The sequence below is a fragment of the Enhydra lutris genome, unplaced genomic scaffold, assembly GCF_002288905.1.
Source record: "Enhydra lutris kenyoni isolate GAN:26980312 unplaced genomic scaffold, ASM228890v2 scaffoldscaffold17, whole genome shotgun sequence".
Lineage (NCBI taxonomy): Eukaryota > Metazoa > Chordata > Mammalia > Carnivora > Mustelidae > Enhydra > Enhydra lutris.
The window spans coordinates 19,409,786-19,432,832 of NW_019154101.1; the positions used below are offsets into that span (position 1 = coordinate 19,409,786).

General features: G+C 36.1%; 1 protein-coding gene across 1 annotated transcript in view; it reads left to right on the plus strand.

Annotated features, from left to right (window-relative positions):
• The window catches only part of LOC111147665 (sodium/potassium transporting ATPase interacting 2), a 998,919-nt gene that overhangs the window by 831,794 nt on the left and 144,078 nt on the right, over nucleotides 1-23,047 (plus strand). The window contains exon 4 of the mRNA XM_022503870.1: nucleotides 2,740-2,940. Within this exon, the coding sequence (XP_022359578.1) occupies nucleotides 2,740-2,940 (201 nt within the window). The remainder of the gene's footprint in view (nucleotides 1-2,739; nucleotides 2,941-23,047) is intronic.

The following is a 23,047-nucleotide window of genomic DNA, read 5'->3' on the forward strand; positions in this document are numbered from 1 at the left end:
AGATATTGATGTTATCTTTCTTGACAATTATATTTCAAAGAAATGGCTACCAGGGACTTGAGAAAGACATTCCTGAGTTTTATAAAATTTACATCTTGAAGGAACAAAGGAAGAATTTATAATTGCAAGTTTTCTAAAGAAAATGCTCTAAAGAAAGTGTAGTCAAGGTCTATACTCAGGAAGAAACCTGTTTAGTCAAACTGAGGGGAATGTTAAGGTCATCTTAGTCAAATATAGGAAACTGGGGATCCAATGTAAGAGAGAACTAATGATATTAAGTGAAGTCCCATGTCCAAATTTATGCATCAGTTGCATAGAGACTGATGAGAGAAGAAGACTGTGAGATTCCAGTTCAGATATCTCCAGGAAAAAACAGACAAAGAAGGAATTGATTGGTTTAAAGTGTTAGATCATGTACACTTTAAACCAATTCAATTAATATTGAATGTGTTTTTATAGTTCTGTTGGTCAGTTTAAAAAAGAATTAGTGATAGAAACAGTACAGAAAGATAGTGAAAAATATGCCACAAAAGTGTAAAGAAATCAACAACTGAAAACTGGAAAATCCCCATGCACTTGGTAATTAAAGGTATATTTCTAAATAACACATGGATCATAAAAAAATCTCAAGAGAAGCTAAAACTTATTTCAAATAAATTAAATGAAAATACAACATATCAAACTATGCAATGCAATGAAAGCAGTGTTTAGAAGGAAATTTGTAGAATTAAATGCTTCTGTTGGAAAAGAAGAAAGATTTAAAATCAGTAACTAAGCTTCTATCTTAAGGAAAGCAAGGCAAATTAAATCCGAAGTAAACAGAAAGAAAAGAAATAATAAAAATCAGAGCAGAAATAAAATTCAAAACAAGAAAACAATAGAGAAAATCTATTAAGTCAAAAGCGGATTCTTTAAGATCAATAAAATTGATAAGACTTTAGCCACAATAAGAAAAAATTAGAGAAGAAACAAATTACTAATATCAGAAATGGAAGAGGGGTCATCATTACAGATCCCATGAACATCGGATGGATAATAAAGGAATGTTACTAACAACTCTATGACCACAAATTTAATAACCTAGATAACCTAGGCAAATTCCTTCAAAGACACAATCTACCAAAACTCACATGAGAAGTAATAGACAATTTTAATAGGCCTATATCTATTAAAGAAATTGAATCAGTAATAAACAACTTTCCAAAACAGAAAATATCAGACCCAATGGGTTCACTGGTAAATCTACCAAACATTTAAGAAATCATACCAATTTTCTACAATCTCTTCCAGAAGATAGAAGCAGATGAAAACTTTCTTACTCATTCCAAAGAAGCACGTATTAACCTAATATCAAAATCAGACACAGACATTACAGGAAATGAAAAGTACAGATCAATACCTCTTACAATACAGATGGAAATATCCTCAAAAAAATACTAGCAAAATGAATCCAATGATGTGTGAAAAGAAGTACACACCACACCAAGAGGAATTTGTGTCAGATATGCAAGCCTGGTTCAACATTCAAAAACCAATAAATGTAATCAAAAAGTGTAGAAACATTTTGTTTGGCCATTTGCAGGTAGCTCTACCCACAGGCTTTCTTTAAAATGTATCCGGCCTGAGTCAGAAACTAGTCTGCTCTACCTCCCGGTTGCAAGAGGTGCTTTGAAGCCTTTGCCAATAGGCTGGAAAGAAAGAGGATTAACTTGCTCCCTCCCTGGAGATCATGTGACTCATACCATAGTTCACTCCAGAGGAATCATCCTTCCAATCTCCAAATCCCCTGACCACTTCAGCTGAACTTTTTCAGGCATTCTGTGTGAGTGAGTGTTCAAGGTCACAAAACCTGATTTATGATATTGTCTATGCAGGATCTTCTTAGTTAACCCAACATCTCATTTTGGAGTAAAAATAGTTGGTATTTATTACCTTGTAGCACTATCCTGAGAGTGAAATAATTTTATTTTCTACCACTGACCCTCTCTGTTAGGACTCATCTTCCCTTGACTTACTGTGTAGCAGAATGTGTTTGCCAATTTCTTTCAGTCATTCTCTTTCTGTAAGACAACATGTGTCTACCTGCTTGTGTATGTAATTATAAACTCTCTAAGTACAGAAATTTACCTCCTATTCCATTAATTACCTAACATGCTGAACTTCAATGAAAGGGTTGTTGACTTATTATCTCTACTCTGGAAGAATTTGCTAATATTTCCTAAGAAACATTTTGACCAAATAATGATATGTTTTATTAAGTAAAGTTCTTACAAATTTTAGTTTTAGCCACATTATATTAAATTTTGCCAAATTGAAGTACAACTTTAATATTTAAATGTATATAAGGTAAATATTCTGAGATTGAAAAAGTAGCTGATTTAAAATAAGATGAACTTCACGTTTTAAAATAGTTTAAATCACTCCTTTTGTAATATTTATAAGTCCCCATGAGTAAGAACTCTTCAATGTTACAATTAATGTCAGTCATTGATAATTTTACCAATAAATATTTTTATTTATGTTGTAGTCAGGCAAACCTCATAAATGGAATCTATAGACACATAACTTTCAAGTGGAACTAATAGTTTACTTGGGATATTTCCTTTCTGTCCATAAAATAGGGTAAGGGGAGGGGGGAAAAAACACATTTCCAATTGGAAAACACCAAGTCAGTCCCTTAAAATAAGCTGACTAACATTTGTAAAGTAATTCTCATCCTTATAAATTGACTTCTTGCAGGAAACAGACCTTATCCTGACTTTTAATATTTCAATGCACCGATCTTGGTGGATGGAGAATGGACCAGGATGTACAGTAACATCAGTGACACCTGCACCAGACTGGGCCCCAGAAGACCATCGTTACATCACGGTCTCAGGGTGTTTTCTGGAGTACCAGTACATAGAAGTGGCTCATAGTTCCCTCCAGATTGTTCTCGCAGTAAGTGTTGACCATCAACCACTCCTTCTAGTGCTTTTAGAATTGTTTTATCTCCATGCAGATTTAGTGCACACAAATGGAATCTGTGGATAAAGTGTGGCTATTTGATTTTTTCTAATTAATTCCCCCTTCTATAGACATTTTTCAGGTTAAACCAGGGCATAGTAAAAAGTCATCCATCGGTAAATTAGTAATAGGCTATGGCATCTTCAGCATTTTGTGTAAGAAATTCAATCAGTCAGGGTTTGATCATTTGGCTTTTGGTAAATAAGATTTTTCCAAAGATTCCTGCAGAAAGATCAGAGAGTCTTCATGACTAACATGATGTAAAATTTATATGATTTCAATAGATATTTTTCCCCTAGTGCTTCTTTCTGTGTTGCTAGCCCGGGAATTCTCCTCTCTGTTTGCTCTTATTCTTCTTCCTAGAATTTCCTGAAGTACAACTCATCACCTTCTATCATTTCCCCCCTTTTTCAAAACAATCCAGTTTTTCATAAATTCTGCTTCTAGGACTGTCATGCCTCCATTTATATTGTATTAAACTGAAAAAGAAACCCCCCAGCAGGGGGCAGTAAGAGTTATAAAGGATTCCTCCATATTTGTATACAGTATTTCTAGAGCATATTTGTATAATATATGTCTGTTATATAAAACATATTATTTTTGGGGTGCCTGGGTGGCTCAGTCAGTTGAGCATCCCACTCTTGATTTCAACTCAGGTCATGATCTTGGGGTCATGGGATTGAGCACTGCGTAAGGCTCCCTGCTAAGCAAGGAGTCTGCTGGGTATTCTCTCTCTCCCTCTCCCTCTGCCCCTCCCCTGACTCATGAGCTCTCTCTCCCTAATAAATAAATCTTAAAAAAAATATATATTAGTTTATGTTGTATCACTGTGACAATGTGAAACAAATATATCATTTTCTTAAGAAAGACTATTATACATGTTTCCAATTATTTCTTACATAGCCTATATGTACAGATCTACATATCTTTCTTAGACTCCATGTAGATCTAAAACTGCTGTACATAGCCTTAAAATTGTTAATGACAAATAATGCAAGTAGAATCTGCTTTTTTTTTTTAAGACTTTATTTATTTATTTGACAGAGAGACAGCAAGAGAGGGAACACAAGCAGGGGGAGTGGGAGAAGGAGAAGCAGGCTTTCCACGGAGCAAGGAGACAGATGCAGGGCTCAATCCCAGGACCCTGAGATCACAACGTGAGCCAAATGCAGACACTTAATGACTGAGCTATCCAGACACCTCTAGAATCTGCTTTTTGAGTCTTTCTTCAGTTAGTTATTTTGAGAATGATGTTAACTCAACAATTTTTAAATAACAAGACATAAAATGTGCTGGATAGAATAGCCTCAAATTCGTTCACATAAAATTCTTCTGGAATTAATAAAACCATATGAATGTATATGTATTAGATTATATACATCAAATATATATTGATTAGATTTTTAAAATAAATATATAGATACACACACATGCATACACATACACACACTTAAATTATAGTAGGCTGAGTATTCTGTGCTAGTAAACATTACCAAATCATTGTGACTAAAACCATAAATGTTAATTCTTACTGATCAGTAGAAGGTTCTGCCAATCACCGCCACTAAAAAAACAAGGTTGGTGAAGAAGCCACCATCTCAGTCATCATGGGTTGCCATGCCAGAGAGCATAGATAGATCTGGAGTATCTACACTGGCACAGAAATGTTTCTCTTTGAGAAGAGAAGCTCATTGTTCACAGTTCATTGTCTAGAACTAGTCACACAGTCCTACCCAACTGCAAAATGGCCAAGGAGAAGGGAGAATGTGAATTTTGAGAGATCATCGTAAATTATTTCCAGAATATTTGAATTATGTTTTTGCTAAAACATTGAGTGGTCTCCCTTGAATATGTGCAACCTGAGACACTTCTTAATAAATACACCCTTCTACAATACTCTGAAACTCTAAAACTGTTCATTTTAATTATCTTGAAATAAAAATAAGTTAAATTTGATGGGATGGGAAAACTCATTTCATTATTTAAAATCCATTTAGATGAAGTATTCATTCTCATAAAGGAAAAATAAAACGTTTCTGGTATTTGGGAACAGATAATGTGTTAGAGAGGGGTTTTAGATAAAATATCCTCTCTGGAGGTCCCGTTATTACTGGACCCACACATTTTGGAAGACTTCCATTTATGCCTCAAGGATGCTGTAAGGATATAGCTCATGTGCATGGTTAGTTATGTGTCACTGATTTAAATAGTTGAATTAATGTGTGTATGTATAAACTATATTCATAGATTTATTATACCTACATAAAATTTTAGCACACAGTTATTTGCTAAAAAAAAGCAAAAACAAAAGCAAAAACAAAAACATAATGGACATGAGGCTGACATACTGCCCAAAGTAAAATCATCTGTAAAAGTGGCTGGAGTGAAAAGAAGATGGAAGGAATGTCCCTAAAAGCAGATGTGACTGATAATTCAAGTGACTGGCTCTCACTGCTGTCTACATTGCCCCTATTTGAGTAAGAAATAGCTTGAACAAACCATCACAGGATGTGGTATCTTTACATCTCCCCTTTCCACCTGTTCTTCCACCCAGGATTTTTCTTTGGCGATGCCGGCTGTGGATCATCTGAGAATCAGTTAGCAACAGTGTACCAAGCCAGTTACTTGGAGAATTTTCAAATCCCTTTCTGTCTTTAGGCTTGCTGTTGTCTAGCCAGCCTCAGGCTGAAAGCATCTGCTGTACAGAAAACCTAGCATATCTTAACTAAGGTTTTAGAATGGAAACCAAAATGGGACTTACCATGAATAATTTGCTCTGCCTACTAATTGGAAGCCTTCCAACTAGATCTTCCTATAGGCATTCTGATCGCTTCTGCTGTCGTGATTAAGAGATGACATGGTGTCTTGGATTTCTGCTCCTTCCCTTTTCATGTTACCCAAATAACCCCCCCAGACAATCCAACATTCCATTCAGCTGGGTTCAGTGAATACTTTCTGAGTGCTTGTTCCCTGCTGGCATCCTGAAAAACAAATGACAGGATCCCTGACCTTGACAATGTCACAATCAAAAATAGGATGAGGTTCATTAGGATTCAACCCAGGTGCAAATATGTGCATTTTGGGGATGTGGTAGACAGAGAATATAGTTTGTACAGTTTGTGGCATACCGTTGTCTTCTTAACTCCACCCCGTGTTCTGGAAAGTCAGCTAAACCCCTGCTTCTCCTTGCTTCCACCAATCTCTTCCAGGGTGTCTGGCTTAGATCTGCTTTCCCAAACTGCTGCTCTCCCAGCTACTGCTCTTGACACATTCCAAATTTCTCTAGCTCATTTCCTCCAACTTCATTCAGCCTTTCTTTCACAGATTCCTGACCCCTGGCAATCCTGTCGCCCTGTTGTTCAGCTTTCTGCCAATCAACTCCTAGCTGATTTGGAAATTAGTATTCACAAAGTCCACATTTGCATCGCACATACATAAGATATCTTCCATCTACAGCCAAAGGAAGATGAGTATAATATCCACATAATTGGGAAGAGGGGCTATTAATCACACAGCTTCCAGCCGAGCAGAGAGGACTGCCAGTACACCGTGATGATGAGCCAGGTGTGAGACTTCTAGCCTTCTCCTTCAGCAGCATTTTCTTCTCGTTAGTATCAGATATCGCATTCATAAGGAGTACAAGTGTGCACAGCTTTAATAAAACCAAAAGAAAAAAAAAAGAAAGAAAAAAAAAACACTTACAAAATAGATCAAATAAATATCTATGGGAAGAGCCAGGGAGGAGCTCAACTACAGAGATGGTGTTTTTCGCATTACAAAAGAATTAAGCCGATTTCTTCAAACAACCTGTGATTGCAACTGCCTGGTTTACAAAATGTGTTCACAGGAATTAAATCTTTTGATTTGTGTAACAGTCCTGTGAGGGCTACAAAACAGGTTAAACGCCTTTCCCAAGATGTCTTAGCTAGCAAATAGGGAGGGTGTGACCCAAGTTTTCCTCTGGTACCAAGGACAGGAAGTAGACGGCAGCCTGTATGCCAGCAGCTGCTGGTTGGAAATGGATTCCTGAGACCCCCAGATTCAGAGTTCTTCAGTGGCAAAGAATGCTGTGGTTGATTAGCCATGTCTGCCATGGGTGAGGGGAATGGAGGTGAGTGTGCCTCCCGATTGTTAGGCACACATTATACCTCACTTCCTGTGACCAACACAATGAACGTGGAGGATGTTTTACAAGGAAATGTAAATAAATGAAGCTTTAAGGAAAAATATTTATAGCAGTATTGAAGTAACTTTATATTTTAAAATATATGTTACAGTTTCAAATAATACATTGGGGGGGGAAGAAAAAAAAAAAAACAGAAGCAAATGCTTAATTCTTCTTTTTTCTGGTTACCTCCAGAGGACCAATAACTCTAAATTTAAGCTAAGCTGCTGCAACCCAGATTGCTGGATTTTGTTTTCCTTTATTTCCTTTACTTCCAACACACTTCTAGGTTCATTGATTGATGGTATTTTTCATTGATGATTGGTATTTTTAGGATACCAGCAGAAGGTACTGGTAAAAATGTTAATAAACTTACTATCTTCCGCAACTATTAAAATTGGTTTAGAAACCATATGCAAATTAGCAGGAACATCATAAATGACTAGAAAAAGTCTAATGCCTGGTGCACTGATCATTGCTAAAAACAGGATCACTGTCAAGTTCATCCTTCAGTCATTATTTATTCCCTATTCGGAAAACTTTTGGGTTTTTTTAGAGTGCATAAAATAATAGAAATCATGTTTGACAGACTGTGGTTAAAAAAAAGTTTTGAAGATAAAACATGTGCCTTCACATGGATGGAGCTACAGATGTTTCCAATTATTCCCAGTTAATGATAGATATTTTAAGTTTGACTTGTTAAGACTTATCTAGGAATACCATTGGTGAGAAATTTTCAAGACTGCAAAAGCCTTTACCCAAGTTAATTTGGGATGGTGCTGAGAATGGCAGGAATACTTCTTTGGGTGTTGCTGACCACATGGTACACAGATGAAAATGAGTTGCCTTATTGCTCACACTGCACTTTGATGCCTTCTTTAATCTGGAAGGACATATTCGAAAACAAAGATTTGGTGGTCAAAGATTTGGTTCCTGATTTTAATACAGCTTACAATATTGCTATTAAAGTGGTAAATAGTAAACCTGAGTTGTGAACTTGCATCGTTTTGAAGGGATGAATGTTTGTTTATTTGTTTTTGCAACATATTTATTTTATTTTATTTTTTATTACTATGTTCAATTAGCCAGCATAGTTATTTTTTGATGTAGTGTTCAGTGATTCATTAGTTGCATATAACACCCAGTGCTCAACACCACGTATGCTGTCCTTAATACCCATCACCCTGTTATCCCATCCACCCATCCCCCTCCCTTCTGTAACCCTCAGTTTGGTTCCCAGAGTCCAGACTCTCTCAGTTCGTCTCCCTCTCTGATTTCTTCCCATTCAGTTTTCCCTCCCTTCTCCTGTGATCTTCCACACTATTCCTTATGTTCCACATATGAGTGAAACTATATGATAATTTTCTTTCTCTGCTTGACTTATTTCACTTAGCATAATCCCCTCCAGTTCCATCCATATCCATGTGAATGGTAGGTATTCATCCTTTGTGATGGCTAATATTCCATTGTATATATGGACCACATCTTCTTTATCCATTCGTCTGTTGAAGGGCATCTTGGCTTCTTCCACAGTTTGGCTATCGTGGACATTGCTGCTATGAACATGAGGGTGCATATGCTTCTTCTTTTCGCTATGTCTGTATCTTTGTGGTAAATACCTAGTAGTGCAATTGCTGAGTTGTAGGGTAGCTCTATTTTTAACATTTTGAGGAACCTCTATACTGTTTTCCAGAGTAGTTGTACCAGCTTGCATTCCCACCAATAATGTAAAAGGGTTCCCCTTTCTCCACATCCTCACCACTACTTGTTTCCTGCCTTGTTGATTTTTGCCATTCTAAGTGATGTAAGGTGGTATCTCACTGTGACTTTGATTTGTATTTCCCTGACTGCTAGTGATGATGAACACTTTTCCATGTGTCTGTTAACCATTTATATGTCTTCTTTGGAGAAGTGTCTGTTCATGTCTTCTGCCCATTTCTTGACAGAATTACTTGTTTTTTGGGTGTTGAGTTTGACAAGTTCTTTATAGATCTTGGATACCAGCACGTTATCTGTAATGTCATTTGCAAATATCTTCTCCCATTCCTTGTCTTGCCTCTTAGTTTTCTTGACTGTTTCCTTTGCTGTGCAGAAGGTTTTGATCTTGATGAAGTCCCAAAAGTTCATTTTTGCTTTTGTTTCCCTTGCCTTTATAGACATGAGTTGAAAGAAGTCATTGTGGCCGATGTCAAAGAGGTTATTGCCTATGTTCTCCTCTAGGATTTTGATGGATTCTTGTCTCACATTTAGGGATATATGTTTTTAAATGAAAGAAAGTGAATATCAAATCACAGTGGTACTCAAATTTCATTGTTTGGATTTCAAAGACTAATATGTCTCTTTAAAAGATAATAAAAGATAATATTTATAATATGCCAAAATAAATAGCCCTATTTAAATAGCAACTATTTAAAGTAATAATGAGAAGGTGTCTGACTGGCTTAGTCAGTAGAGCATGGGACTCTTGATCTCAGGGTCATGAGTTTGAGCCCCATGTTGGGTATAGAAATTACTTTAAAAAAATAAAATGCATTTTTAAAAATTTTTAAAAAAACTAACAATGAAAAATATCAAGCATCAGTTTCAAATGTACACAGTTTTCAAATGAATTCTTAAAAATTCTTCCAGGATGTATGGGAGTGGAAAAGCTTAATGGCATTTAAGCATTAAATTACTCTAAAACAGTGGTTTTTAATGCTGGCTGAGAACAGAAATTACTTATTCACTTGTTTAAAGGATTATCATGAACATGACCTACTTCTGGAAATTCTGTACCCTTAAGACTTGAGGTAGGACCTAGGTGGGTGTCATTTTGAAAATTTTCACCAGAAATATCAGTGTCTTTCCTTTCTTTTCACTACTGATCCCTCTATTATCCTGAATTGCTCAGAAACACATAGCATTTGGTAAAAACAAACAAACAAACAAACATGATTCTATAATACCAAAATGGTACCATAGCTCCAGTTGCTCCATCAGCTCCGGGAAGTGACTTGAGAGGCATTTTCCTTCCAAGTCCTGCAGGGTCTAGCCTGTGATCAAGTACTGAATCTGTGAACCTACACTGTGTCTGCCATATCTCTGCACCAAAGAGGGAGTTAGTGTAGAGCCCAAACTGAAAACCGAGTCTTCTGATTCCTAGTCCAACATCCATGACTCTACAACAGTTTTCTTCTTAAGATAGAATTACTTCCTGCCAGGACAGAATATGGACAGAATATAGAAGTGAACAGAATAACAAGCACTTTGTTTCTTTCCTAGCTCCCAAGATGGTCAACAGCTTTGCTGCTTGGCTTCGAATGTTACACACACTGCTCCAACTCTAGTTCTCCTGGATATTCAGAGACATAGACCTACTTGGCAAAAGGTGGTAACCCAAGAGATGAAATAAATTTGATTTGTCCTACTGTAACATCAGAATATTTTATACAAATACCCAAAAAAATATGGGAAGAAGAACCAAATCGCAGTTGTGAACAAGGGATTTTTCCAATGACAAAGTTACTGAAATAGGAGAATGAAGGCAGTAAATAGATCAGGAAAGGCCATTTCATGACACAATTGAGGGCTAAAAAACATATAAACAGTATTTCACAAATTAATTTTAGAACCCAAACTGGGTATATTCCTAAATAGTAAAAAGTATTAAAATGTACTGATACTTCTGAAAAGGGTACCTGTTTAACTTTCTAATCTACTCTCAATTCCTCTAGACAGTAATAAAGCCATTACAACACTGTCACTCAGAGTATAGCACCCACATGTCTTATCCACAACTGTCAATCAATTTTTGTAAAAAAAATAAACCCCGAGTAGTCAGTTATCATGGTCTTTTGTATTTTGCTTTATTTCTGAAAGGTGCTGTTGTAAATTGGCAAATAGTTCTGTGAGTCAATGAACAAGCAGAGTGTAAGAACTTGAATAGCCTCTAAAGTCAGATTAAGTCTAAGACTTTTTTGCTTTTAATATTCTTTGATATTCCCTACATGAACGTAAGAAATATAAAGTAAAATATTCAGTGTGGGAATAACAATCCTTAACTCTTATACCCAGCTGTATAATAAACTATTTTGTAATTATGAACTAAATGAGATAATTCTTAAGAAATTGCCTGAAAACAATGAAGATTGTGTTATTTATTCTCTCCTTAGCACAGTATCTTCCACTGCTTATTGAGAATATTATTTTTTCAGACAAAGTCACAGTGATGGGCAAAAATGAACTAAATCTTACTAAGTTTACTCACTCCCCAGATACAACTGTGATTCTTAAAGCCAGTGTGATACTATTTAGTGTACCAACACACTAACCTACACAGGGGCAAGCTTTATCCCATATCAACCATTATCATCAGTGTGCAATAACTGCTTTTCTATGTAATGTTTGAAGCACTTTCATACCCCTGAAGCATAATATCACTTGATCTATGAGAATGCTTAGACACACCATGGAATAAAAATACCAGTCTATTTAAGATGGTAGTGAGGATTATAAACTACAACAAATTACCAAGGATTAGGTTTTCTTTAATAATATGAGATTTAAGTTTAATTGTCTGAAATTGTGCAGTGAATCATGTACAATCCATTTCTTATATTTAATCTTACAATTATAAATTTAGCTCAGAATAAATCATAAGGTATATTAAATCGGAAGTTATTTCGGAAAAATAAGTATATGTAAATATACTAAAATAGAGAAATTTTTAAAACATGACAAGCTATTGACCTTGAACAAAGAGTTACCCTCTGCCTTTGTAATATATAATATCATTATCTTTTAGGATGTCTTTCCAGTCATGATCATTTATTATGATAAAAAGTTTTTAAGAAATAAGTCTTTGATGGCTATTTCCTTTTCACTGGAACTTTTAAACACAGTGGTAGAATAATAATAGTGGAATGTGTAAGTGTTTTCAAATAATAGCAAGGCATTCTCAAAGGAAGGATGTAAAGATGATTGATAATGACAGCTATAATATGAGGTATGATTTATTGTTTAGCATGTTATACTTGAGTAAAAAAGAATAAAACTATGAGCAGACACACTTAAGCTAAATAGTGTTTACATAGGAGAAAAAGGGCCATCTGTAATGTTCCTCCTGCACCTTTTGTGTTTACCAATCCTATAAATAGGAGTTTAAACTCTACTATTCTCAACCCACACATTCTTCTAAACAACTGGAAATATGATTTCTGGTCTTCACTCTCCTCTTGCCTCTTCCTGTCCTCATGGCATCATGGTTGCTTTTGTCCAGGCTCTGTCATTTGTTCCTCTTTGACCTTTGTTGTGATTCTCAATCCATTGGTAAATTCCCTGAGAGTCAAGACCACAACTTTTTTTTTTTTTTTTAGAATAACAAAAAAATATTTTACAAAAACATAAGATTTACAGAAGTTTCCAGACAAGCCGTACAAAATGGCTCTTTCTTGAAGGAAGGATTCTACACTTGATGGCAAAGTCACAATGTTATAAGTGAAGGCTGTGATGTTTGTTTAGTGTTCCCGTTTTGCTTCAAACAATCAAGCTTGTCCATCTGTATTGTCTAAATGAAGTTAGAGTTGGCTATAGAGAATATTCTAAAGAACTGGTTAGCTGCTTTTAACCAATGCAATTAGATCACCATAAAAAGAGGGAAAGGTTAGGGTTAGACCATGACTTTTTACACATATGCCTGTCATTTGTAATTTCCTCTTAACTTTATTCATAGTATTATATGTTATTTTACCTAAAAAGGTAGCTACCTGTCACATGATGATTTTGGTTAATGCTAATTGCAAATATGGCTACAACGCCAAGGACTAAATTAGAAAGTGTCATGACTCCAAGGATATTTTGATTTTCTTTATCTCTTCTTTTATTCTGAAATGTCCACCTTGCTCTCCTCTCCTTATTGATTCTTAGTCTCTCCAGCTCTTAAGTTTAATCAGTTTCTTATCAGCAACTTTATAAATACAAATTGTTTCTTTTACCCCAACCATGCAGTGTCTTCCAGTGATTTAGCTTCATTTTTCCTACCCATTTTCCATAACTCTATTGATTTCCTTCTTCATCCCAGAATTACGGGCAGATTCTCTCTCTTTTTTCTAATTTCTAAATTTTACAAATGGTATTTGTTGTAATTTTATACCATTCTCTTAGTTACATATCATGTTTAGGTTGATTTAGTCCTAATCTACTGTATCAATTACAATGAAAATCAATTTTAAGTAAAATTATACTGTGAGGTACAAAAAAATTTCCATGTCAGTGACTCAACAGTTGTTCTGGTATTCATTTTCAGCAATGTGCTTAGTTCACAAATTTGGGAACGTCTGTGTTATTTACAAATTAGGCTCAAAACAAGTTGTCAAAGGAGGCTGAATACTAAAAAGATGGTAAAGGAGTGGCCAAAACGTAATGAGAAAATGTGCTTAGCCACTCCTCTGTTGTCCTTTCATTGTGAGTCTGAGGTCTGCATTAGAATGCCTTAGCCATGTGGTGTCCTTTTTTATTTTTTTGGTTCAAACTTCCGGTCTTCAAAGCTTTAAGAGATGCTGTGGTACTTAATCTGGGACTGAGCTAGAGGAACCTTAGAATCCTATCAATGAAAATGTAATTTTCTGCATCGTCATTGTCCTTATAGCGTATAAAACAATTTCATGTGTTAGTTACTGTGCTGTGTCAACAACTCTGCGAGGTAAACAGGGTTAACTGGTGAGCACCCCGCCAGTGTGGCTGGAAAAATTATCTGAACATTGAAGTGATAAACTAAAAAATTACTGAGAGCTCTATTTCAATATATCTGCGTGAACATTTACTTGAGAGGAATCTTCGCGTTTCTTTTCTTTCTGGGATCCCTTACAGAGTCTTCATCCCTTTAAGCCCCATATGCTTACAGTTGTTAATCTCTAGAGAAGGACTCTGATTCTCCCAACAAAGGCGGTTTGCTGCTCGGCTTGGCTTCGCTGAGATCCAGTCAGAGGCTCTGATGACAGATAGTCTGCTTGTCAGCTTTGCTTCATGAATCCAAAGAAAATGGAACTTATCAGAAGCCGAGCCTCGAGCACAACCTGTGCCTCTTATCCGGGCCTTTTCATGTAGGATTGGCGGCGGTCTCCGTCTTTCATCGTTTGGTTCGCTGACAGAAAGGGAAGGGAGCTGGTGCCCTGTTAGGTACCACTCTGCAGACTGCTATATCGCAACATAAACAAACAATATATTTTTAGGGCACCACCTGCAGCAAGCAGCTGTACCAAACAGAGCAGAACCACGAAGGATGTGATTTGTTCCATTTAACAGGAAGCCTTGAGGTTTAGAAGAGAGGGGGGAGAAGGTTCTATGTATACAACCCACACATCCTGCAATTTCAACTGAAGCTGATATTTTTTCTTTTTTAGATTGGAATTGAATTATCATTATATCTCTCCTCCTTTCCCACCCCACAACCTCTGGCTGAAAACAATTCTATTATTGGGGTTATAACTGTTAACTGAGAAAATCATTTTTCTCTGCCAGTAAACTTCCTCTTCCATTCAAGGGCAATTTTCTCTCAACCAACCTATACTTAAATGCCAACATCTGCTCTATCTAAGCTGTATATAAATGGTGTCTGGCATTTACATGATGCCAATGGCATGATTAGAGAAACTCATACACTTGGCTTACATTGAATTTTCTTCTTATCTTATAGCTTTCATCTATTTCAGTCCTCCTTCAGGATCTGTCTGCCTCTCTAAATGTGCCATGCAAGTCCAAAATACTCTGAAAGCTGAACTTTTAGCTCTTTTTCTAACCAACAATCAACTCTTGCATTAATTCCTACCTTTCCAGGCATTAAAGCTGCATAACGCATCATGATAAAATGCCACCATATCTGCATTGTCTGAGAACCCAGAATTTTGAGGCTAATGCAAGGGGTATTTTAAGTACTTGCTTTTCCCCTAGATTTAAAAATCTCCTCATTCTCTTAATGGTTATTGATCCTGACCTCACAAACCAAAGTCACCATTTCATTTTGAGTTCTTCTAGGTGAGCTGGGATAAATATAATTAAATTATGGATGACTCTGGAAGCAATCCAGGTAGTTACAAATTGAGGTCATTTTAAGTACAGAGAGGGATAGTTACCTTTGATATTGGATTGGCCACCAACAACCATGTACTGTTTAGCTTTTTCTTGACAATGGACACATTTTTAAAAGAGAAACTGGTCTGAATATCTAAGAGGTGAACTCGAATGTCATCCTTAACTTCTCTATCACTAACTAGATTCTTAGTCTGAAGGAGAAAAGTCTATTGACCATCTTTTTGTGGCTCATTAACACTCTTTGGTGGGGCTTATAGATATTGCTCTGAGATTCAGAGAGGTGAGATGAAGGAATTTCAAATCTGCGGTGATGCATGCCTCTAGCTAATAGAGGAAATTACATCCTGTGAGCCACGAAACTAAGTTTCCTCTATTATTTTCACCTGCATCATTAAGATGATGATTTTTTAAAATATTGGGCACAAAATAAATTCCTGCCAAAGTAGTATCCAACAGTGTTGAATGTGAGAACTGCTTCCCTCTCCTTCACCTTTCTAACATATTAAAGGAAGTTTTCTGGAAAAAAGCCCAGACTGGGTTTTGCTAAATTATGCCTGCTTCTGAATCCTCGTCGATCAATCAAGTTTCTACTTTATGACTTATGGGGCAGTGCTTTTCACTGCATGTTGAGGAAACTGGAAGAACGAAGGGAGGTATCTGTAGTTCCAAAGAACAAAAGAGCACCTATAGTTGGAATATCTTTATGTTCCGCAAAAGGAAGAGTTGGTTTGATTGATCTTTAATTATAGTATAGTTTATACTATAGTATTTACTGTAGTATAGTAATTATAGGAGACCAAAAGTTCCTCAGAGTTCTCTGGGAAATATTAAGAGAGAGAGCGAGATAATAAAAGAGAGAGAAAGTCTTTGACCAGCTTTAGTGAGTGTGGAATGAGGGAGAGAACAGAGTGAGGTAGGTGTAATTGGATATTGAATAAGGCTAAAAAAATAAGGCTAAAATTTGGGTTGCAAAACGGAGGAATCACCATTTCAGACACTGAAACTGTGTACAAAGGGTACAGACAAATATTAGGCATCTTCCCTAAGCTTGTTTCCTCATCCACAATAGGTATAACTCATTGGGTTTATAATTATGATTATGATAATCATTGGTCTAGGTGGTAAAAAAAAAAAACACAGAACCTGAAATCTGCCCTATTAACATATTCTTAATTGTACAATATTGTTAACTATATGTACATGGCTGTATAGCAGATCTCTAGAACTTTTTACCTGGCTTCGCTGAAACTCTGTACCTACTTGGTAGCAACTCCCAATATCCACCTCCCTTCAGTGCCTGGCAACATGATTTTACTTTCTGCTTCCTCAAGTTTGACTATTTTAGATACCTCATATATCTGAAATCTTGTAGTATATGTTTTTCTGTGGCTGGGTTTAATTCACTTGGCATAATGTCCTTAAAGCTTATCCATGTTGTCACATATGACAGGATTGTCTTCTTTTTTAAGGTTGAATAATATTCCACTGTATTACATACCATATTTTCTTTATCTGTACTTTAGCCAATGGACATTTAGGTGATTTCTAGCTCTTAGCTATCGTGAATATACAACTCCAAATATTTCTTTGAGATTCTATTTTAAATTATTTCGGATAAGTACCCAGAATGGGGATTTCTGGATCATGTGGTAGTTGTATTTTTAATTTCTGGAGGAACTTTCATTCTGCTTCTCTATGGCTGCACATGTTGCATTTCAATAACAGCACGCAAGCATTTCTATTCTATGTATCTGCATCCTTGCCAACTCATGTCTTTTTTTATAATAGCCATTTTGGCAGTTGTGAGGTACTATCTCATTTGAGTTGATTTACATTTCCCTAATGAGAGTGACACTGATCATATTTTTAAAAATATATCTTTTAGCCTTTGTATGTCTTCTTAAAAATATATCTGCTCAGGTGTGCCTGGGTTGCTCAGTGGGTTAAGGCCTCTGCCTTCGACTCAGGTCATGGTCCCGGGGTTCTGGGCTCGAGCCCCACATTGGGCTCTCTGCTCAGTGGGGAGCCTGCTTCCCCCTCTCTCTCTCTGCCTGCATCTCTGCCTACTTGTGATCTCTCTCTCTGTGTCAAATAAATAAATAAAATCTTTAAAAATATATATATCTGCTCAAACCTTTTACCTGTTTTTAAAATTTAGGTTAGTTTTTTTTTTTGCTTTGTTTTGTTTTGTTTTGTTTTTTGCCATTGAGTTTAAGTGTTCCTTATATATTCCAGATAGTAGAAGCTTGTCAGATACATGGTTTGCAAATATTATCTCCCATTCTATAAGTTGTCTTTTTACTCTGTTGATTATTCCCTTGCTGTGCAGAGCCTTTTATTTTATATAGTCCCACGTGTGTATTTTTGTCTTTGTTGTCTGTGCTTTCAGTACCATTTCTAAGACCAATGTTATATTTTCCCTGTGTTTTCTTCTGGGAGTTTTATGGTTTCAAAATTACATTTTTAATTTTCAAAATTTTAACCTATTTTGAGTTGATTTTTGTGTGGTGTAAGGGTCAAGTTTTATTCTTTGGACGTCCAGGTTTTCCCAAAATCTATTTGTTGAAGAAACTGTCTTTTCCCATTGTGTATTCTTGACAGTCTTATTGAAGATCAGTTGACTATATATGCATGATTTATTTCTGGGCTCTCTGTTCTGTTCCATTGGTCTATGTCTGGTGGTTTATGCCAGTACCATACTGTTTTGACGACTGTAACTGTGCAATGTGTTTTGGAGTCAGAAAGTGTGAGCTCTCCAACTTTGTCCTTCTTTCTCAAGATTTCTCTCACTATTTAGGATTTTTCTGTGGTTCCATAAACTCTTAAAACTGCTTTTTTCTATTTCTGCCAAAAACACTATTGGGAATTGGATAGAGATTGCATTACTCAGTGGCCCCTATTTTCCCCAGACTTGGAATTATTTTCTTAACTTTCTTTTCAGATAATTTGTTGTTAGTGTACAGAAATACCAATAATTTTTGTATATTTTTGTATATTTTTTATTTTGTGTCCTACAATTTTGCTGAATTCATTTATTAGTTATAACAGGTTTTTTTTTGTGGAATCTTGAGCATTTCCTACATATAAGAACATGTGCATCTGCAAATGGGGATAATTTTACTTCTGCCTTTCTGATTTGGATCCCTTTTATTTATTTTCTTAGGTCTAGCTAGAATTTCCAGTACTATGTTAAGTAGAAGTGGTGAGAGTGGGCATCCTTGTTTTGTTCCTGATCTTTGAGGTAAAGCTTTCAGTTTTTCACCATTGAATGTAATGTTAGCTATGGACTTTTCATATATGGCCTTTATTATGTTGAGGGAATTTCCTTCTATTTCTAGTTTGTTGAGTGCTTTTATCATGAAGGGGTGTGGAATTATTTTAATTTTTTTCTTCTGAATCTGTTGAGATGTTACAAAATTTGTATTCTTTGTTATTCTTTGCTCTATTAATATGGTATATCACATGTGGTTTTGTAGGTTGAACCACCTCTGTATCCCACTTGGTCATGGTGTATGATTCTTTTAATGAACTGTTAAATTCAATTTCCTCATATTTTATTAAAGATTTTTGCATTTATGCTCATCAGGGATATCAGTTTACAGTGTTCTTATAGTGTCTTTGCCTGACTTTGTGTTATGGATTAATTTTATTCATCCATGAATAAGAATTCCATGGGTTTTTCTCCCCCCAAAATTGTTATGTTGAAATCCTGCCCCCCAATGTGGTATTAAGAGATGGTGACTTTGGGGAGTGTTTAGGTTGTAAGGGTGAAATCCTCATGAATGGGATTAGTGCCCTCATAAAAGAGACACCAGAGAACTTTCTTACCCTCTCTGACACATGAAGATATAGGGAAGTCAGCAGTCTGGAAACAAGATGCACACACTGACCAGATAACAGCTCTGTTAAAACTAGATTTTAACTCTGTTAAAATCAAACAAGAGCCTTGATTTTTGGATTTCTAGCCTCCAGAACTGTGAGAATAAATTTCTGTCATTTATAAGCTATCCATCTATGGTATTCTGTTATAGCAGCAGGAAGCAACTAAGGTAGAAATTGCTCCTGTAACAAATGTCTAAATATGTGAAAATGGCTTGGGACCTGAGTAATGGGTAGACGCTGTACAAGTTTGAGGTACATGCTAGGAAAAAAACCTAAATTGTTAGCAACGGAATATTAAAGGCAATTCTAGTAAAGGCTCATAAAGAAAAGAGGATAGCTACAGAGAAAGCTTCTTTTTCAAGAATGGATATGGATGGGAAAGACCTGATGAGGTCTCCGATGGAAATGGAGAATGTTATCAGACGATGGATAAAAGGCTATCCTTATCATAATTTGGTAACAAATTTGGGTGACATGTTTATGTTCTAGTGCTTTGCTGAAGATAGAACTTGTGAGTGATGAAATTGGCTATTTAGCTGAGGTGATTTCTAAGGAAATTGATGAAGGAGCAGCTTGGTTCCTCTTGCTTACTAATAGTAAAATGCAAGAAGAAAGAAATGGTTTAAAGATGGAATCGTTAAGCAAAATGGAGCCAGAACTTAAGTATTTGGAAAAACTCAGCCAGCCATTTTTTTTTTTTTTAATTAGAAATTATGTTCAAAAGAAAACACTAAGTGTGTGGTCAAACAACAGTTTGATAAAGATATGAATACCAACCTAATTAGCCATCTCAAGAGAAGCCAGGTTCTAGTCTTAAAGATAAGGAAAGAAATATTCCCTCAAAGGCAATTCAGAGCTCAGTGTTGCCACTTCTACCACAGGCCCACAGTGTGAGGGCTGATGGAGACTGGGGGGGGGGGGGTGGATATTGAGAGTTAAAGTGTGGGGCTGCCTTTCTGATTAAGGTGCGCCAGGATGCCCCTGCCTACTACCTCAGGGATGGGCCACCTGCAAAGAACTGCAGTATAAGCTGTAACCAGCAGAACCATGTGGTTGGAACCACCTGAAGCCATGGAGCCATGGCCTTATCCTGGGAGACCCTTGGGTATACGACCAGTGTCTAGGAGAGTCAGTGAGACAGAACTGCCACCATAGTGGGTCCAAAGGTAGAACACTGTGTCAAAAAGGATTATTCTCAAGGCTTTTGGCCCAAGAAATTTACCTGATAGGTTTTAGACTTACTTGGGACCATTATCCCTTTCTTCTTTTCTGTTTCTCCCTTTGGAAGGGTAATGTCTATCTTATGCCTACCCCATTATTTTATTTTGGAAGTACTTGACTTTTTCATTTCACAGGTTTACAGCTGGAGAGAAATTTGCCTCAGGATGAATTGTACCTTGAGTTTTACTCATGTCAGACTTATATAATTTTTAGGAAAACTCTGGACTTAAGAATTTAGAACTTATGCTGGAATTAGTTAAAACTTCTAGGGCTATTAGGATGGAATGAATGTTTCTTGCATATGAGAAGGACATAAATTTGGGAGGACCAGAGTGGAGTATTATGGACTGAATGTTTGTGTCCTCCAGAATTTTTATATTAAAATCTTAACTCCCAGCAAGTTGTTACTGGGGGATCATGAGATCATTGAGAGGTGATTAGATCATGGTGAAGCCCTCATTAATGAGATTAGTGTCCTTATAAAAAAGACACTAGAGACCTCCCTCACCCACTTTGTCATATGAGGACACAGGGAGAAGTCAGCAGTCTGCACCCAGAAAGTGATTTCTCACCAGACGTTGAGTGTTCTGGGATGTCCAGTCTTCAGAACTGTGAGAAACGAAGTTCTGTTGCTTGTAAGCCATCCAGTCTATGGTATTCAGTTATAGCAGCCCCAAATGCTCAAGATACTTTGGTATCAGGGGCACCTAGGTAGTTGAGTTGGTTAAGAGTCTGCCTTCTGCTCAGGTCATTTCTCAAGGTTCTGGGATGGAACCATGTATCAGGCTCCCACTCAGTAGGGGGTCTTCTTCTCCCTCTGCCACTCCCTCCATGTGTACACGACCTCTCTTTCTCTCTCTCTCTCTCACATAAATAAATCTTTTTTTTTTTTTTAAGGTACTTTTTACCAGGATAATGCTGACCTCATAAATGAGTTTGGAAGTGTTCCCTCCTCTTCAGGTTTTTGGAATATTAAAGAAAAAATGTCATTCTTTTTTATAGGTATGGTGGAAGCCTCCAATGAAGCCATCTGGTCCTGAGTTTTGCTTTTCTGGGAATTTTTTGGTTACTGATTCAGTTGCTTCACCAGTTAAGATTTTCTGTTAAGGTCTGTTAAAATTTTCTACTTCTTCAGGATTCAGTCTGAGTAGGTTGTGTATTTCTATGAGTTAATCCATTTCTTCTAGGTTATACAATTTGATGGCATATAAGTTTTTATAGTACTCTCCCATATCTTTTTAACTTCCATGGTATCACTTGTGAAGTCTCCTCTTTCATTTCTGATTTTATTTACTTAAGTGTTATTTTTTCTTGATTAATCTAGCTAAAGTTTTATTCACTTCATTGATTTTTTAAAAACCCAACTCTTAGTTCTGTTAATTTTTTTCTATTTTTTTCCTTATTCTCTATTTCATTTATTTCTGCTCTAATCTTCACTATTTTCTTCCTTCTGCTAAGTTTGTGTTTCATTTTTTTTTTCCGAACTCGTTAACGTATAAAGTTAGGCTGTTTATTTGAGAATCTTTCTTCTCCTTTAATATGAGCCTTTACTTCAATAAACTTACCTCCTAGTATTGCTTTTGCTGCATTCCATAAGTTTTAAAATGTTGTGGTTTTGTTTTCATTTGTCTCAACATAGTTTCCAATTTCCCTTTTGATTTCTTCTTTGACCCAGTGGTTGTTCAAGAGTGTGTTCTTTAACTCACACATATTCGTGAATTTTCCAGTTTTCCTTCTGCTATTGAGTTCTAATTTTATTCTATTGTGGGTGGAAATGACAGTTAGTATAAATCTTCTTAAATTTGTGAAGACTTGTTTTGTGACCTAATGTCTGAGTTATTATAGAATATTCATGTGCACTTGGGATGAATGAGTGGTTCTGCTGCTCTTGGATAGAATGCTTTGTATATGTCTGTTAGGTCCATTTTGCCTATTGTGTTAAGTTCTGCTTCCTTATCACCCATGTATTGTTGAAGTGGTGTCTCTGAGAGAGAGGGACAGTCTGGGGCTTTCTATTCCATCATCTTGCTGACATCACTCCCCCCCCAATTTACTAGGTTTTGTGTATAGGAATAAAATAAGATGATGAATGTATCTAAAAATCTCCATTTTTTCATAGAATAAGTATTCAGTAAAAATTAGCATTACTATTCTTCTTATGTTTATTAGTTTTGAATTCAAGGAAGCAGTCAGGGTTATTTGGGGGAAAAAGGTGGAAGTAGTGACCATTAGAGATTTTCACAAGTGAGTTAGGAAATATAAGGGTGTCATTTGATAAAGGAATCTGAAAGTTAGGTCAAATGCTTAGATATGATTTAACAGATAAGGGAAACTACTGTAAGCCTCTAAACAGAGAAGGAAACAAGAGATGTCATTGTTCATTCATTACCCTGAGCCACCAAATTTTTATCATTCTCTCACTTACCTACCTTATTTTATTTTCTTTTAGATGATATTTAAATTTCCTTCTATTATATTAAAGATTTCTCTGCAGTACTCCAGTTCTAAAGTGACATAAGTAAATACCGAAACTTGACGGTTTTTTGAACATGGAACATTAAAAAAGGATAAATCAATAACAACATTCATCATTTGTAGAATATTTCTCCGTAAAGAAAATTTATCGCAGACCTTATAAGAAGTGTTGTTTCCTTCCAGTTTCTAAGGAGAGAGACAAACAGATGCTTTGCTGGTTCCTGATGACTT